Raw genomic sequence first — 18,053 nt, 5'->3', positions numbered from 1 at the left:
GGTCCAGGACTGCTTGGGTGGACTGGATCACCTATCATGGAGACAGCCATCTGCCGGAGTAGGACTAACACATAGGACAGAGGTTTGGTGAAAGCGTCATTCAGCTGTAGGATGGCACCAATGGTCCACAGTATGTGCCTCTCTGGAACCCCAAATATTAGCAGAATGGGGGTCTCCTCGCCCCTGTGTAGCACCCCAGAAAGAGGTACATGACAGGAGAGGTGCCATCCATGAGTGAGAATCTCTTCAGTGTCATTTCATGGAACATGTGAAACACATTTTAGCAACTCATAGTAAATTGAATCTGCCAGCAGGTTTTTGCCATGTAATCTGAGGACAGCATGAGGTAGGGGTTAAAACACAACTAAACAATGTGTCAGGTCAATGTGTGCCATTCTTTACTTAAGCTGAAGGTTTTATCACTCCAGTGATTATCATTGCTGTGACTAGCTAGTGCAGTTGCTCATCCAACTCAGCCTTTTTCTGTAATAAGCAGCTCACTGTCTATACACAATGTACATAGAGAGCCTGATGTAGGCGGGGCAGTTTCGTCAGCTATGTTGCATTGTTAAATCTATAAACTCTGTGTGAGAACCGCTGCATCCAGTAAACCTGGGCCTGTTGCACACATCCGGAATTTCGCTGCATCCGGTACAGTGTAATACAGTACAATGGCATTGCGGCAACCTCCAGTCACATGCTGTCATGTTGCCGCGATGCCATTGTACAGTATTGCACTGTACTGGAGCGTGACAGATCCGGCAATCCGGTGAAATGCCGGATGTGTGAAACGGCCCTTACCTGACAGACATGGAAAAGGTCTTTTTTTTTTTGCACTTGATCCATATAGACTGTATGACCGCTCTATGGAAACACCCACCACACCAGATGGCCGCTGTGGTCACCTTGAAAACTAATTAAAAGTTGAGTCTCCTAAACAAGAACTGAGACATATAGGCATGAAATTATATTCCATATATTCTATTTCAGATTTTTTTGTGATCACACGTTTAGGATCATTATATCAATTATTACAGAAACTCCTGATCTGGTCATAGAAATATAATAGCAGCAATACATCTGTGAGTAATGAAGTCCATTCTGGATTTTGGCTTGGTTTGGGTTATTTTTGCTTTCTGCTGTTCTTGTCCACAATCAAGCTTTGTAATTTTTCCTTAGAAGAAAAAAAAACAAATGATTATTTTTTTTTTAGAGATATATAAAATCAGGGTATGCTGAAGTGTAAGTCTGTTGTGGACAATCCATACTTGTAATAAAGGTCCCGTGACATTTATATAGTATGCCTCTGCTAGGTCTCCCAGCGATCAGCTGTAATGTCAGTGTAAGGGGTACTTTGCACGCTGCAACATCGCTAGCGATCTCGTTAGCGATGTGAAATGCTAGATCGCAAGTGCGATCTTTCGAGATCGCACATGCATAAAATGACCTATGTGCGAATTCACATGTAGAATTTCACATCGCTAACGAGATCGCTAGCGATGTCGTAGGTGGAAAGTACCCCTATGGCATCGCTCACACCACCGTATTTTGTGTCCGAGTGTGATCCAATAAAACATCAGATCGTATTCAAACCAATGTTCACCTATGGGGCTTCTCACATGTCAGATTTTCCCCTCGGACAGTAGAAATAAATGGCTGCATGCCTGAGTTTGATCTGATATTTAGATCACACTTGCAATGCAAGTCAGCGAGTGCGGGGAAATAATCGAATGACATCAGAGTAGAGTCCGATTTCTACAGACTCGCACAATGTGGAAGATGGAGAAATTTTGTTCTTCACCTTCTCACATTGTGTTCTGATTCTCACTGTAAAAAATCGGATCACGCTATGCTGACGCTCGGATCAGATTTTGCGCAGCGTGTCATTTGCATAATCGTCCCGATTCTCTTAGATCAGAGAATCTATTGTGGTGTGACCATGGTGTAAAGTTTACTGACCGCCACCAGCGCTCAGTGAGATCAGTGCTTGTCTGAGTAATATAAGAGTGAGACATAACAGCCAAGAGATGAGGAAGCCGAGCAGAGAACTGGCCTTTAATAATGGAAGGTACATGAAAGGGTTAAAAAAAAAAATTGGGGTGTACACCTCCGGGGACTTTTTTTATTTTTATTTAAATGCATGTATAATGTCTTAAAAAGCTTTTTATGATACAACTTAATTTAAAAAATTTGCACCATTTTTGGATTTTACTGATTTATGTTTGCCTGCACATTAAGGCTATGTGCGCACTAGAAAAGTAATTTTTCTCAAGAAAATTTCTTGAGCAACTTCTGGGAGTTGAAACTTACCGCACCTGCAGTAAAAAAAACGCACCAAATCCGCGGGAAAAACGCATGCGTTTCTGCCGCGGTTTTACCGCGGATTTGCCGCAGGTTGGTCCCTGCTGGTTTTTTATGCTGTAACTACTGCAATAAATAATATAGCTAATAGATAATCAATAGACAGATAATGGATAGAGGGAAAGATGGATAGATAGATAATAGATGAGAAAGACCTATATAATGTCCCACCCCCCTGCATATTCTAACCTGGCACTCTTTAGTGACTTTCATGTGGCACTAAAAGGTGCCTAGCCTTGTATTTAGCCATAAAATAAATAAATAATAATAAAAAAAAAAAAAAAAAAACACGTGAGGTCCCCCCATCTTTTGCAGCCAGCTAGGGTAAAGCAGACGGCTACAGCCTGCAGACCACAGCTGGCAGCTTCACCTTGGCTGGTAATCCAAAACAGAGAGCACCCCACGCTGTTATTTTACATTAAATAAATAATTTAAAACAAAAAACATGGGTTCCCCCCAAATTGGATCACCGGCCAAGGTAAAGCGGACAGCTGTGGTTTGATATTCTCAGACTAGGGAGGTCCACTGTTATTGGACACTCCCCAGTCTAAAAATAGCAGGCCGCAACCGCCCCAGAAGTGGCGCATCCATTAGACGTGCCAATCCTGGCGCTTCGCCCCAACTCATCCCGTTGCCCTGGTGCGTTGGCAAACGAGGTAATATATGGGGTTGATGCCAGATGTGTAATGTCACCTGGCATCAGGCCCTGGGGTTAGTGATGTCACGCGTCTATCAGATACCTGACATCACCAACCCAGTCAGTAAGAAATAAAAAATAGACAACAAAAAAAGTTTTATTTGAAAAAACACTCCCCACATAGCCTCTTTCATCAATTTATTGAAAAGAACAATTCCACGTCCGGCGTAATCCAATAAGGGGAGGTTCCACGGCGATCCATACCATAGTCACTGTCCCAGTCAATGAAGAACAGAATGTTCCCCATTGGCTGGGAGAGCAATGCAGTGACCTGAGCTAACATCAATAGCCCAGGTCACTGCAGGGGATGACTAGCGCTGCTGTCAGGAGGATAGAGGAGATCATTACCTGCTGTGATGATCTCCTGCCATCAGCGCTGTCACTGACTTCTATGCCCGCCGCGTTGTCAGCAGTATCGCGAGAGCCCGTGTCGTCACCGCTAGTGACAGTCTCGGGCCGCTCGCGAGACGGGCATAGACAGCGGTGACCGCGGTGACGTCAGGAGGCAGGAGATCGTCACAGCAGGTAATGATCTCATCTCACCTCCTGACAGCAGCGCTCGTCATCCCTGCGGCTGCATGCACTGCTGAGTGTCAGTGTCTGCCTGCGCTGCAGCGTGACAAGCCGCTGACAAAGCGGGCAGACACACACTGCGGGCAGACACTGACACTGCTGTAGTGCAGCGGCGGGGCTGCAGCGGGACACAGACTGCACGGGCCCCCGCCGGACGTCATACGGAAGCGCTTTTGTGCGGCGTCCAGGGAGTGTGACGTCTGTGTTTACTCTGCTCCGCCTCCTCTTCCTGGCATAATGACATCCCTCCCTGCAAAACCGCAGGCAGCGATTAGCATTACCGCAGGTAAATCTCGGCTATACCGAGGGTATACCGCACATCATTTGCTACCTGCGGTATACCCCCGGAATTTCGCGATTACATTACAGTGAATGGAGTGAAATTCCGGGGGTATACCGCAGGTACCTGCGGAAAATAATGGACATGCTCATTTTCTCAAGAAAGTTTCTTGAGAAAAATCCGCAGCGTGCGCACAGCTATTTTTTGTTCCCATAGGTTCTGCTGGGAAATGTCTGCAGAAAGATTTCAAACCTTTCTCAAGAAATTTCCGTAGCAAATCCGCGGGTAAAACGGCCTAGTGCGCACATAACCTTAACCTTGATGTTGTTTGTGGTCATAAATCGGCGGAGAGGAGCTCAAGAAAAGAGTTAGTGTACAGTACAGACCAAAAGTTTGGACACCCCTCATTCAAAGAGTTTTCTTTATTTTCAGGACTCTGAAAATTGCAGATTCACATTGAAGGCATCAAAACTTTGAATTAAAACATGTGGAATGAAATACTTAACAAAAAAGTGTGAAACAACTGAAAATATGTCTTATATTCTAGGTTCTTCAAAGTAGCCACCTTTTACTTTGATTACTGCTTTGCACACTATTGGCATTCTCTTGATGAGCTTCAAGAGGTAGTCACCAGAAATGGTTTTCCAACAGTCTTGAAGGAGTTCCCAGAGATGCTTAGCACTTGGCCCTTTTGCCTTCACTCTGCGGTCCAGCTCACCCCAAACCATCTCGATTGGGTTCAGGTCTGGTGACTGTGGAGACCAGGTCATCTGGCATAGCACCCCATCACTCTCCTTCTTAGGCCCCCCTTCACACGTCCGTGAAAAAACACGCACGTGTGTTACGTCCATTTTTCGGGTCCGTTTTCCGTTTTTGTGTCCTTTTTTTGTGTCCGTGTGCCATCTGTGTGAATGCCGTATGCTAGCCGTGTGTGTGCGCGTGTTGGTTGTCCGTTTATGCATGCGAGAAATAACTGACGTGTATGTGTTGTCCGTGTGAATTTATGCGTGTTTGTGATGCACAATGTTGTAGATACATACCCGCTGACAGCAGGCAAAGTCGCGCGTAGAGAATGAACTGGGGTGAACTTCACCCGACTTCATTGTCATACCGCGGCTCTGTCTGTGTCGCGTCCTGATTAGCGGTCACCCGTGAAGGACTCGCCAGAGCCGGAGCATACAGAGATGCATCCGTGTCACGTATTGTGCGCACATAACCATTGACTTTCATGGTGTCTGCGTGTGCGTGTTCCGTGCAGAAAACTGACATGCTTCTGTGCAAAACGAAAACACATACGGAACACGGACATTATGAAATAACGCACGTGTGACCTCAAACATAGATTAACATTGGTGCATGTTTGGCCGTGTCTCCGGTACATACGGAAACGGGCCAAACACGCACGTGTTTCACGGACGTGTGAAGGGGGCCTTAGTCAAATAGCCCTTACACAGCCTGGAGGTGTGTTTGGGGGTCATTGTCCTGTTGAAAAATAAATGATGGTCCAACTAAACGCAAACCGGATGGAATAGCACGCCGCTGCAAGATGCTGTGGTAGCCATGCTGGTTCTGTATGCCTTCAATTTTGAATAAATCCCCAACAGTGTCACCAGCAAAGCACCCCCACACCATCACACCTCCTCCTCCATGCTTCACGGTGGGAACCAGCCATGTAGAGCTCATCTGTTCACTTTTTCTACAAAGACATGGTGGTTGGATCCAAAGATCTCAAATTTGGACTCATCAGACCACAGCACAGATTTCCACTGGTCTAATGTCCATTCCTTGTGTTCTTTAGCCCAAATAAGTCTCTTCTGCTTATTGCCCTTAGCAGTGGTTTCTGAGCAGCTATTTTACCATGAAGGCCTGCTGCACAAAGTCTCCTCTTAACAGTTGCTCTAGAGATGAGAAGGTGTGTCCATACTTTTGGTCTGTACTGTATGTGCACACAACAACTTTTTTTAGGAGGGTTCGGTCCGAAATCTGCATGAAAGAGTGCTAAGAAAAAACACTGGAAAAGAACCTGTTCGGGAAGTAGCAGGACAAGCCAGGTGAGTAGACATCTGTAGACAGGATTTTTTGCAGCTATGCATCTTCAGCAAGGAGATAATCAAGTATGTCTGTCACAGCACCCAGACGATTTGTTCAGCGCCAATAATCTAGTCAGGATCTGGACACACATGGTACGATATTCTAAATTGATATTTAGGAACCTGGTGAGGACATATGGCTGTGACTTGTGCTATACACCAATGATAGTTGCTACTGACTTCATAAAACCTGCTAAAGCCATGCCTTAATCACACTCATCCTCAAAAAGCCCTCCCTTGACCCATAGTCTGTCTAGCTATTGCCCCATATCACTTCTCCCCTACGCCTCACATCTACTGGAACATCATGTTTACCTTGAACTGTCCTCTCACCTTTCCTAAAGTTCCTTCATTGACCGGTTACAATCTGGCTTCTGACTGCATCATTCAACTGAAACTGCCCTAACTAAAGTCACCAATAACTTTCTAACCACCAAAGCAAAGCAACACTGCTCTGTTCTCCACCTCCTAGACCTGGCCTCTGTCTTCGACACAGTGGACCATTCTGTCCTATTACAGGTTCTCTATGTCTTGGCATCACAGACTTAGCCTTATTTTGGATACCTTCATACCTGATCAACCGGACATTTATCGTCTCCCACTGTCGCACCACCTCCTCATCTCAGCCCCCATCTTTCGGTATCCCTCAAGATTCAGTTCTTGGACCCCTGCTCTTCTTCCTCTACACCTTTTGGCTTTATCATCTCTATGCTGATGACACACAGATCTACCTCTCTGGACCTGATATCACCTCTCCACTCACTAGAATCCCACAATGTTTGTGAACTATTTCATCCTTTTTCTCTGCTCAGTTTCTAAATCTTAACATGGACAAAACAGAACTCATCATCTTTACCCCATCTCCTTCACCCCCCAACAGACCAACCCATCAAATTCAATGGCTGCTCACTCTCCCTAGTCCCGAAAGCTCGCCTCCTTTAGGGTAACCCATGACTCTGCTCTCTCCTTCAAGCCACATATCTAAGCCCTTTCCACCTCCTGCCAACTCAAACTAAAAAATATTTCCCGTATCCCTACATTCCTTAACCAAGAATCTGCAAATACACTAGTGCAGGCCCTCATCATTTCCCGCCTCAACTACTGCAACCTCCTGCTCTGTGAACTCTTTTCTAGCACTCTTGCCCCACTCTAATCTCTCCTAAACTATGCTGCCCGACTAATCCACCTGTCCCCTTGCTATTCCCGAATTCTCCTCTCTGCCAATCCCTCCACTGGCTTTCCATTGCCCAGAGACTCAAATTCAAAACCCAAACCATGATATACAAAGCTCATCCACAACCTGTCTCCGCTATACATCTGTGACCTAGTCTCCCAGTAGTTACCTACACGCAACCTTCGCCATTTCCCTCTTATCTCTTCTTCCCACAATCACATACAAAATGTTTCCTGTGCCTCCCTCATTCTCTGGAACGCTCTACCTCAACATATTAGATTCTCGTCTACCATGGAAACCGTCAAAAAACCTCAAGATCTACCTCTTCTGACAAGCCCACAACCTGTAGTAACTCTCATTCCACTATACCCCTGCACAACCAGCTCTACCCTCATCTACTGTATCCTCACCCATCCCTTGTAGACTGTGAGCCCTCGAGGGCAGGGTCATCTCTCCTCCTGTACCTGTCTGTGTTTTATATGGTTTATTATACTTGTTTTTATTATGTATACCCCTTTTCACATGTATTATGTATACCCCTTTTCACATGTAAAGCGCCACTGAATAAATGGTGAAATAATAAATAAGAATAAGAATAATGACCATATGCTTTTCTATGGTGAAACGACATTCTTGAGTGTTCATGGGGTTTTGTTTTTGTTTGAAGAGGATTTTCAGCAGTGTTTTTGGATACAATTTTCAGCAGTATTTGGTGAGTGTTTCAGTTTTTACCATCAGAGTTTGGACCGCAATTTTTGCAAAAACAATACAATACAATAAAATAAATAAATTGCAAAGCTACTCCTACCAATTACAATGTTAAAAGGGATCCATGAGTTGTCAGTGATTTTTCACAGACCCATAATATTGTATGGGTAATTTTGATCTGTAACTTAAAAATGAACATGTCTGCAAAACATATTTTAATCAGTCCACAAAAAAAGATGGACTATTGACAAGCCACCTAGATTATAGTATGCACATGTTCTATCGATGAAAAATATGGCTAAAACAGATGTGTGAATGAGGGCTAATACTTAGTGTAAACTTACATTAGACAATTTTAGAATGCACCAAATTTATTAAAGTTTAGTTCATGCAGTTAAAGGGAATCTGTCAGGTTCAATATGCACTCAGACCTACGAGCAGTTCTGGGTGCATATTGCTAATCCCTGCCTAACCGTCCCTGTATACACTAACATAGATAAAGAGATCTTTAGAAAATGTATTTCTAAAGATCTTTTACTGTATGCTAATGAGTGCGGGGACTAGTCCCCTGGGCGTTAGTTCCCCTGGGCGTTAGTTCCCCTGGCCAGTCGCCTCCATTAGCATGTTAGTGCAGCCCTGTGGGTGTACTAACATGCCAATTAATGTGCAGCATCAGAGGATGATCTCACTCACCTCTTCGCTGCCATCGCCGCCCGACGCTGGATTTCGGCTCCGTGCGCATGACCCCGGAGTTTTGGTAATGCGCACTATGAAGCCGGGTGTACGCGTCCCAGCTTCACACTGAAGTAGTGCACATTACCAAAAGTCCAGGGTCATGTGCACTGAGCCGAAATCCGGCGGCGATGGCATCGTAGAGGTCAGTGAGATCATCCTCTGATGTTGCGCATTCATTAGCATGATATCACACCCACAGGGATGTACTAACATACTAAGGGGGCCAACTAGCCAGGGAAGCAACGCCCGTGGGACAAGTCAACGTACTCATTAGCATATGACAAAAGATCTTTAGAAATACTTTTTCAAAAGATCTCTTTATCTAGGCTGGTGTATACAGGGACCGTTAGGCAGGGATTAGCAATATGTACCCAGAACTGCTCGTGGTTCTGGGAGCATAGTGGACAGACAGGTTCCCTTTAATATATCTGGTGCATTTTTGTGACACAATCGAATTATTTTATTATTTTTACAAATCTTAACTTTTTAAAAGCAGTAATCTTATATATAAAACTCTATTTGGTACGGCTATAATTATACTGACATGCAGAATCAGATGGTAATTTTTACCTAGTAATTTTAACTGCACAGTGAACACCGGAAAGCAAAACCCCCCAAAACAATGTCGGAATTGCATTATTTTACCAATTCATCTCACATAGAATTGTTAATTCAGGATACAGTATAGTAAATGGCGTAAAACAAAAAATTGTAATATGCTCAACCGTACATGTTATGTGAGACGCATGGCTCCCCTAGAAGCATTGCGCTGAGGTGCAGCCTTACATACATGTTGGGCGCAGGAGGCCTAAATACACGTAACATACCTGCTCCTGGAGTTGATGTTGGAATCTTTGGCATATTGACTGCAGTTCTTCTATTGTCCTGTTCTTTAATTTTAGTTGTAACCTGCTGTCTTCCAGGGCCGACCTCAGTGACTCACACTTCTTACATTCCTGTAAGAATAGAAAATGTATATTAAATCTGATCCATCACCAGATTTTACAAATTGCACACATTATTAAATAGCTCTCTTAGACCTGATAAAGCTGGTGTACGTATGTTAGAAATCCATATCAGAATGGCTTAATAATTTTTAAAGTCCACATTTGCTATTATAATGAGCATGTTATAAGCCCCGCTCTATGTGGACTCGTAAAATGCTCATTTTAATATCATGCTTACACGGTAATTCTAACGCAATGAGTACACCAGCCTCATATGGTATAAGAAGGATCTATTTACTAATGTGTGCAATCACAGGACCCGTTCTGGTGGCCAGACCACTAACCTGTGGCCATCTGACAGAGTCCTGAGAACCTCTTGATGTATCCCAGTATATAATAATAATAATTAATAATTTTATTCATTTATATAGTGCTATTAATTCCACAGCGCTTTCCATACATTGGCAACCCTGTCCCCATTGGGGCTCACAATCTAGAGTTCCTATCTGTATGTCTTTGGAGTGTGGGAGGAAACTCACGCAAACACGGGGAGAACATACAAACTCCTTGCAGATGGTGTCCTTGGTGGGATTTGAATCCAGGACCCCAGCGCTGCAAGACTGCAGTGCTAACCACTGAGCCACCGTGCTGCCCATACATGGACTCTTCTTTTGAGTAGTCGGCCTGACATAACAGTCATTGCGGGATATATGATGTTATGTCAGACTTACTTCTGAAAAGAAAAGCCGTGGACGCCGAGAGGTAAGAGGCGTTCTCAGAACTCCCGTCTGATGGCCATAGATTAGTGAGCTGGCCGCCGGACCAGGTTCTATGAACCAATTTGCACTAAACCTGCTTGTGACATCCGCATTAGCTCTTCTACTTGAAATCCTACATATTTGTATAACCCTGGTTCCTACGTATCCCATTTTATGCACTATATTACATCACAGCGATCTTCAAACATAGGTGACCTACTGGCCAATTGCTCTTTACAACTCCTCACTTCTCCTTACTTGCTGGAGTTCAGGAAGCCTGCAATTTTACATAGATGAGCAGAGCAGTTTCCCAATATTTCTAAGTCAGGTGTCCCCTCAAACAAATTATATGAAAGTATTCCCATGGCTATGATCATACACAATGATGCCTGCATGTATAGTCTCCTTGTGGTAGACACATACCCAAGTTAGGCTAAGTTCACACTTCAATTGTTTTGCATCAGTCACAATCCGTAGCCTTGAGGATTAACGGAATCCTGCAAAATATTTTGCAGGAATCCAGTATTTCCCCATACACTTCTATTAGTGACGGATTGCGGCTGATGACCCTGCGTTGCATCCGCTGCGTCGCGGTCCGTCGTTTTTGACTGACCGCCGAGCGGGGAGCAACGCAGAATGCAATGTTTTTCGGGCCATCAAAATTAACGCGCCGCGCAGGAATCCGTCGCCATCCGCCACACTTGCAATGTATGTCTATGGTGCTGGATTCCATCGTAATCCGTCTTACGATGGAATCCAGCGCTGGATTCCGCCATGCTCTACTGAGCATGCCCAGCATGTTTGGCATGCCCACTGGGCTGTCCCAAACACAAACGGATCATGACTGATCCGTTAAAAAACGGATGCACAGCGGATGTAACGGACGCAACTGATCAGTTTTTTCACAGGATTCCTGTGAAAGGAATCCTGTGAAAAACACATCCGTTGCATCAGTTGACATCTAAAAAACAACTGATCCGTTGCTGACGGACCTGACGGATTGAAAACAACTGAAGTGTGAACTTAGCCTAAGAGACCATAAGCTTCAGGCACACTCAGTCGCATTACTGAAATGCCCAAAAATAGTCGTTCCAGGTCTAGACCTTACATGTGTAGAAACGTTATGTCTCTTCAGCTGTCCTCGCAGCATGTGCGCTTCTTCTGCCAATCTCTTCAGTTCCTTCTGAAGTTCTTCTATCTGCTTCTGATGTTCCCTAGATGTGAAGACACAAAGGGAAGGACGTTTTATGTCTTTACTTAAAATACATATTGTTTCCCTAACTACTACAAACATTATTTCAGAGAGCCACAGAGGTGTGTGGCCAACTGTCCTAGATGTGGCCACTGGTGGCTGCTTCACCAGACTGGACTGGGATTGTGGGCTAGTTATATATGTAGCTAGCTGTAGTACCCGGGCGTTGCCCGGGATAGTAACTGTCTCTCTGTCTCTCTCCCAGTCTCTGTCTGTCTGTGTCTCTCTCCCAGTGTCTGTCTATCTCTGTTTCTATGTGTGTCTCTGTCTCTATCCATGTCTGTCTGTCTCTATATCTGACTCTCTGTGTCTTTCTGTCTCTCTATCTCTGTCTGTCTCTCTATGTCTGTCTGTCTGTCTCTATCTCTGTGTCTGTCTCTTTCTATCTCTGTGTCTGTCTGTCAGTCTCTTTCCAGGTCTGTCGCTTTCCCTGTCTCTCTCTGCCTGTCTTTCTCTTCCCTCTTCTGTTTCTTCCCTCGTCTGTCTCTTCCCTCGTCTGTCTCTTCCCTCATCTGACTATGTATTTCTTTGTCTCTTCCCCTGTCTGCCTCTTCTCCTGTCTGCCTTTCTCCCCCTGTTTGTCTCTCTCTATTTCCCTATCTTCCTCTATCTGTCTCTTTCTCTGTTTATCTGTCTCTGTCTGTCTGCCTTTTTTCCCTTTCTCTTTCCCTGTCTGCCTCTGTCTGTCTCTGTCTCTTTCCCTGTGTGTTTTTCTGTCTGTCTTTCTGTTTGTCTGGCTTTTTTTTCCTATCTGTCTCTGTCTGTTTGTCTCTGTCTCTGTCTCTTTCCCTGTCTGTCTGCACCTATCTGTCTGTCTCTCAGTCTGTGTCTGTCTCCCCACTGACATCATATTACCTCACACATGAGCTTCTTATACTATGAATGTCCTTTGTTCCTATAGAAACCAATTAATAACTTGCAGCTTCCACCTCCATTCAGTTTAATGGTGGCAGGTTTTTTTGGAAAGTAACTGTAAAGCGCAGGGTTAAATTTTCCTGTCAAAACAGTCTACGACGTTCCCTGAGTCACATGAGGTGTCTGTGCAAAATTTTGTGATTGTAAATGCGACGGTGCGGATTCCTTTAGCAGACATACACAAACACACACACACACACATACATACACACATACATACAGTCAGCTTTATATATTAGATGGGATCTAAGAGAGGTCATATCATAGGGTCCAATTTCAGAGACAAAGTGGTCTCTCATGGGAAAGTCAGTAATAGGTCCATGGAAAGCGGTTATGTTGTAAGGTGGAAAGATCTATGAATTGAGATCCAGGACCCCAGTAGGATGGGTTAAGCAGAGGAATTTTGTGTCCCCTTTATATCTCCATAATATGTGATGGTTTCACCCCGAGGGATTGTTTGGTATGTTATGTTCACTTTATATGGATGCTATGAAATATCCAGAATAAAACCAGAATTTTTTTTTAATTTTGGCTAAAAAAAGTGAAAAATGAGCTGTTGCGTGTCGCGCTCTACAACTATAAGGCTATGTGTCCACGAGAGAATGTTGCTGCGGATTTTTGTGCCTCAAAATCCGCAGCTTTCCCCCAGAATCCGCACCTTAGCATAGCTGCGGATTTGACGCGGATTTGACGCGGATTTGACGCGGATTTGACGCGGATTTGACGCGGATTTCGTTGCGGATTTTGATGCGGATTTTGTCCATTGTATTCTAATGTATTTCTGAATAAAGCTTTGACTGTTTTGAAGGCAAAAAAAAGTCTCTTTGTGTCATTTCCTGTCCCAACCCTCCTTTCTTCTCCATTATCCATTTTGCTAGCAGTCTCACAGTGTGCTTATACAGAAAAGCTGCGGCCAACACCACTGGGCTCTGCCAACACCACTGGGCTCTTACATTCTCTAAAACAGGCTGTATATAATAACCCAGTGGTGGTGGCCGCAGCTTATAGCCAAAAAATGTGGTCCCATGTTCCCTTTCACTGTTATTAAAAAAAAAAAAAAAAAAAAAATGTGCTCCGCTGTATTTTACTGTCCAGCCCGATGCAAGCAAGCAACTGGGGGCTGTGCTTCTCAGCGGGATAAGGCTGAAGCATTCTCTGCCCCTCCCGCTGAGAAAAACAGTCCTCAGCTGCCCCTGAAAATGGCGGCTTCATTGTGAAGCGCCATTCTCAGGTGCTGTACCGAGGCTCATCCAGCCGCCCTGATGCATTTGGCTGGCTGGGTAATCTGAAGGGGTTAATGCCAGTTTTCTGCAAACTGGCACTAAGCCCGAGGTTCATAATGTCATGCCTGTGTAGACACGGCCATTATGAACCTCCGTTTGGTAATAAAGAAAAGAAAACACTTTTTGAAAAATTTTATTTGAAATAAAAACACACACACATCCCTGATTCCCATCTTTATTACTCCCAAGCCTCAGAGGTTAGTCCAGGACAATATCACAGGAAAGCTGTCTGCCGGCTGCTGGGAGCGGCAGAACTCACTGGCCGGGTCAGCTCAGTTCATAGCTGAGCTCGGGTCAGCTGACTTCACAGCATCAGCTGACCCGGGCACAGAAGTCAGCCGGTCAGCTGACTTAATTCGCGAGCGCGGGCGGGTCAGCTGAGTGCACATCGACAGCTGAATAGTCGGCCGATGTGCACTCATCTGACCCAGGCACGGACGTCAGCCGGTCCCAGCAGACGGAAGAGAGCTTTGCAGCATCTCGTACACTGACTGCTGCTGTGACCGGCTGACGCCAGTGCCCGGGTCAGCCGGGTGCACATCGGAGCTGTCATGGATTATCGTCGGGGGATTCAGGGAGTAATAAAGATGGGAATCAGGGATGTTTGTGTGTTTTTATTTCAAATAAAATTTTTCAAAAAGTGTTTTCTTTTCTTTATTACCAAACGGAGGTTCATAATGGCCGTGTCTACACAGGCATGACATTATGAACCTCGGGCTTAGTGCCAGTTTGCAGAAAACTGGCATTAACCCCTTCAGATTACCCAGCCAGCCAAATGCATCAGGGCGGCTGGATGAGCCTCGGTACAGCACCTGAGAATGGCGCTTCACAATGAAGCCGCCATTTTCAGGGGCAGCTGAGGACTGTTTTTCTCAGCGGGAGGGGCAGAGAATGCTTCAGCCTTATCCCGCTGAGAAGCACAGCCCTCAGTTGCTTGCTTGCATCGGGCTGGACAGTGAAAATACAGCGGAGCACATTTTTTTTTTTTTTTTTTAAAACGAATTGTGAAAAAAGAGCTAGGATCCTGTTTTGCCAGCTAAAAGCAAGCAGCCTGTAACTAGCTGCTTTTAGCTGGCAATCCAGAGTCCGGACACAACACGACTACACTGCCACTACTCTACACTACAAAATGGTGAAACTTCCTCTTCCTGCACTATCCTACATCACTTCCTGCGGATTTGTTTGCGAGATCCGCACCAAATCCGCAGGAAAAAGAGCCTGTGGGAACAGACCTGCGGATTTCTTGCGGATTTTACACCTTGCATTGACTTGCATGGGAAAAATCCGCACCAAAATCCGCAACAATAATTGACATGCTGCAGTTTGTTCCGCATCAAAATCCGCGGCAAATCCGCAGCGGAAAAATCCGCAGCATGGGCACAGCATTTCCAAAATGCCATTGAAATGGCTTGGAAGTGCTGCTGCTGCAGTTTTTCGGGAAATCCGCGGCAAATCCGCGGCAAAATCCGCGCAAAATCCGCGGTAAATCCTGTAGCGTGGGCACATAGCCTAAGTAGGCTCTTAATGCTTTTGTTGATAAATACTAAACTAAGCCCGCAAAAGAGCCAAAAGCGTTTGTTCAGTCACAGGACTTTGTTTGCTGTGTAAGACACTGATCAATATTTGAGACAAAATATGTCTTGTGAGATGTACCATGACTTGTCTTTGAAAAGCTCTGAGATCTGCTGCTTCAGTTTATTAATCCTTTCATCCCTGGCGTTCACTTCTCTTTGACTTTGCTCCTGGAGTTTTGCCATCATCTCTTCATGCTTCATAGGGAAAAAATATAGATACATTTTTTTATCATTTATATTACTAGTACTAGTATCATTTAAGGTACACTTTTCTAAAACTAGAAAATCTTTTTAATGTCTGAATAAAAGAAAAGTCACACAAACATGCCAGACTTTTGATCAGTGGGTTCCAGGTACTGATAACAAAGGGGAAGAAGTCCTCAGCCAAGCGCTGCTCTCCTCCACAATGAACATGAGCTCTATGGACTTTCTATCGAGATCGTCTTTTATGTCGGCAGTCAGCAGGGCTCTTTGGGGGTCTCATCACCTAACCCTGACCAATCAAGATATTTCATGATAGTTACGCTTTAATATCACAAATACAGTTGACATGTGGCTCCATCCACACACCTGATGCTGCAGTTCTCGGTTGAGTTTTTCATAATGCTGGACACTTTCCTGTAAAAGCTGCTCCTTCTCTTGCACGGTCCTCTGGCTTTCTTCCAGTGTTTGCCTGGTGGCTTTATGGTCACTTACTTCATGCTCCATGTCCTTGGTAAACTGTACAGTCTGCAAAGAAGGAATGAATGGGACCTTATTCATACAAATGTGACGCCCTGACAAAATCAGGTTGTCACAGAAGACTGCATCCATCTTCCAGATGCAGGATTCTCTCCCCTTTGGCCCTCCATCACAACCCCACACAGGTACACAACACCAGCCACAAAGCCCAGTCACCCCCCCCCCAAGGACAATAGGAACACACCAGTGGGTGGGGCCAGGAAGATGGTGACGCCCACCTAGGGGTTCTGAGATGTTAGGTGAGGGAACAGTTTCAGTTGAGTGGAGAGTGGAAGTGAGAGGATAGTAGAAGTCTGTAGTCGTGGGTTGTAGCTCCCGGACTACTTGAGCTGACTAGATACGGAGATCCGGTCGCGGGAGACCTTAAGTGGACCAGGGCAGGGTTGTAGCCCGCCGGTGCGGACAGCGGGAATCTGCTCCGGTGGCCGTGCACAGTCGGGATGCCTGGACCCTAGGGTGAGGACAGCTTCAAGTACCTTGTCAATTAGCCAGCAGGGGACAGATTCCACGTCTTGTCCCACCAGCAGCCCAGATAGAGCGAGGCGGAAGCCCAACGCAGGGGATAGGGCGTCTGCAAGTGCTTGCAAAAATCCCAAGGGTCAGATCTTGCGGGCCACAGCTCCCGCAGCAAAGACACAGGCAGTGGACTTACCCCGTTTCATGCGGACTAGTCAACACAAGACAACACAGAAGTGCCGGAGGAAAGGCCCCTGTCCTGTCTATCGGTATGCGGGACCCGAGCACACCCTTCCGGAGGCTACCGGTATCCGGCACTTGGTTTACTATCTGGACTCTGTGTGATTTATCCAAAAACAGTGAGTACACCGGTATCATCCGGTCCAGCCTGTACTGTGTCCCAGCATTCCACTCCACCTACACCCGGGCCCCGGGCCAACACCTCCCCTACCCGTGGAAGGGATACCATCCTGCTGCCCCGCTCCATCAGCCCCAGGTGCCCGATTCCAAGGCAGCGGCGGTGTCACCAACAATCAACGCAACCCACAGGTGGCGTCACTGACAAACTCCCCCCTGTAAATAACCCCATTATTCAGTTGTGAGGCTGCACGAGCCCGGGTCCGGCTGCCACTCGAGCCACAGCAACGATCCCAGATCCGAGCGTCCCGAGCAGCCCCTGCCGTGATCTGTCCCCTGTCCACAACACAAACATGAAAACTAAACATGATGAAATTACAATCAGATTATATTGGCAACTTGGATGACTTAATAAATTGTACGCTAATCAAATTTGTTTAGGCTTTTTTTTTACCAAATTTGTGGATTCTTGCAAATCTAATTTTTAGGAATTCGACACAAAATTTGAGGCCGGCCATTTTGCTAGATTCATATAGGCCTTGAAAGGATTAAAAAAAAAACACAATGTGATCCGCTGCTAGTCTCCTCACTGGGATTGGCTAGAATTCAATGCATGTTTTGATGTCATGATGTCAACCTCACCATGTTACGGTGTGGGGTGACGCACGTTGTGACGTCACAATGTCGAAACTCTCTACAAGGACTAGGAGTGTGCCAGGTGGCTTTGAAAGTCAGCGGAGGTGATGAGTGATGAGCCGCGGTGGGAGGGACAGGTAAGGAGCTAGGTGAGAATTAATTTAACCCCTTCCCATCCTATCTATTTATTGTGCTTTGAGGCCTGGAGATCTCAGAGCATAAAAAGAGAATTTTTGTGTACTTACTGTAAGGCTTTGTTCACACTATAAAAAGGATTTTTCTCGAGAGGTTTCTTGAGAGTCTGAAAGATTAGCGAACTTTCGTTAAAAAAAATGCACCAGTAACGCACTTGAAAACCCGCATGCGTTTTTAATGCATTTTTTCCGCAGGTTGGTCTGTGCGTTTTTTTTACAATTATCTGAGGTAAAAAACGCAGGTACCTGCAGAAAAGAAGTGACATGATCATTCTTTTTCTCAAGAAATTCTGCAGAAAGAATGTTCTTGAGAAAAAAAACG

General features: G+C 45.3%; 1 protein-coding gene across 1 annotated transcript in view; it reads right to left on the bottom strand.

The window, feature by feature from the left end:
* Window positions 1–861: 861 nt before the first annotated feature.
* The window catches only part of LOC142295022 (uncharacterized), a 45,254-nt gene continuing 28,062 nt past the window's right edge, over window positions 862–18,053 (bottom strand). Inside the window, exons 4-8 of the mRNA XM_075338093.1 lie at window positions 15,918–16,076; window positions 15,427–15,542; window positions 11,432–11,537; window positions 9,446–9,574; window positions 862–1,174 (exon numbers count right to left, since the gene is read on the bottom strand). Of these exons, the coding sequence (XP_075194208.1) occupies window positions 1,124–1,174; window positions 9,446–9,574; window positions 11,432–11,537; window positions 15,427–15,542; window positions 15,918–16,076 (561 nt within the window). The 3' untranslated portion in view covers window positions 862–1,123. The remainder of the gene's footprint in view (window positions 1,175–9,445; window positions 9,575–11,431; window positions 11,538–15,426; window positions 15,543–15,917; window positions 16,077–18,053) is intronic.

This window comes from Anomaloglossus baeobatrachus, chromosome 3 (genome assembly GCF_048569485.1).
Source record: "Anomaloglossus baeobatrachus isolate aAnoBae1 chromosome 3, aAnoBae1.hap1, whole genome shotgun sequence".
In the NCBI taxonomy this organism is placed as follows: Eukaryota; Metazoa; Chordata; class Amphibia; order Anura; family Aromobatidae; genus Anomaloglossus; species Anomaloglossus baeobatrachus.
Note: the sequence above shows the minus strand (reverse complement) of the source record. Positions and strands in the feature narration are given on the sequence as shown.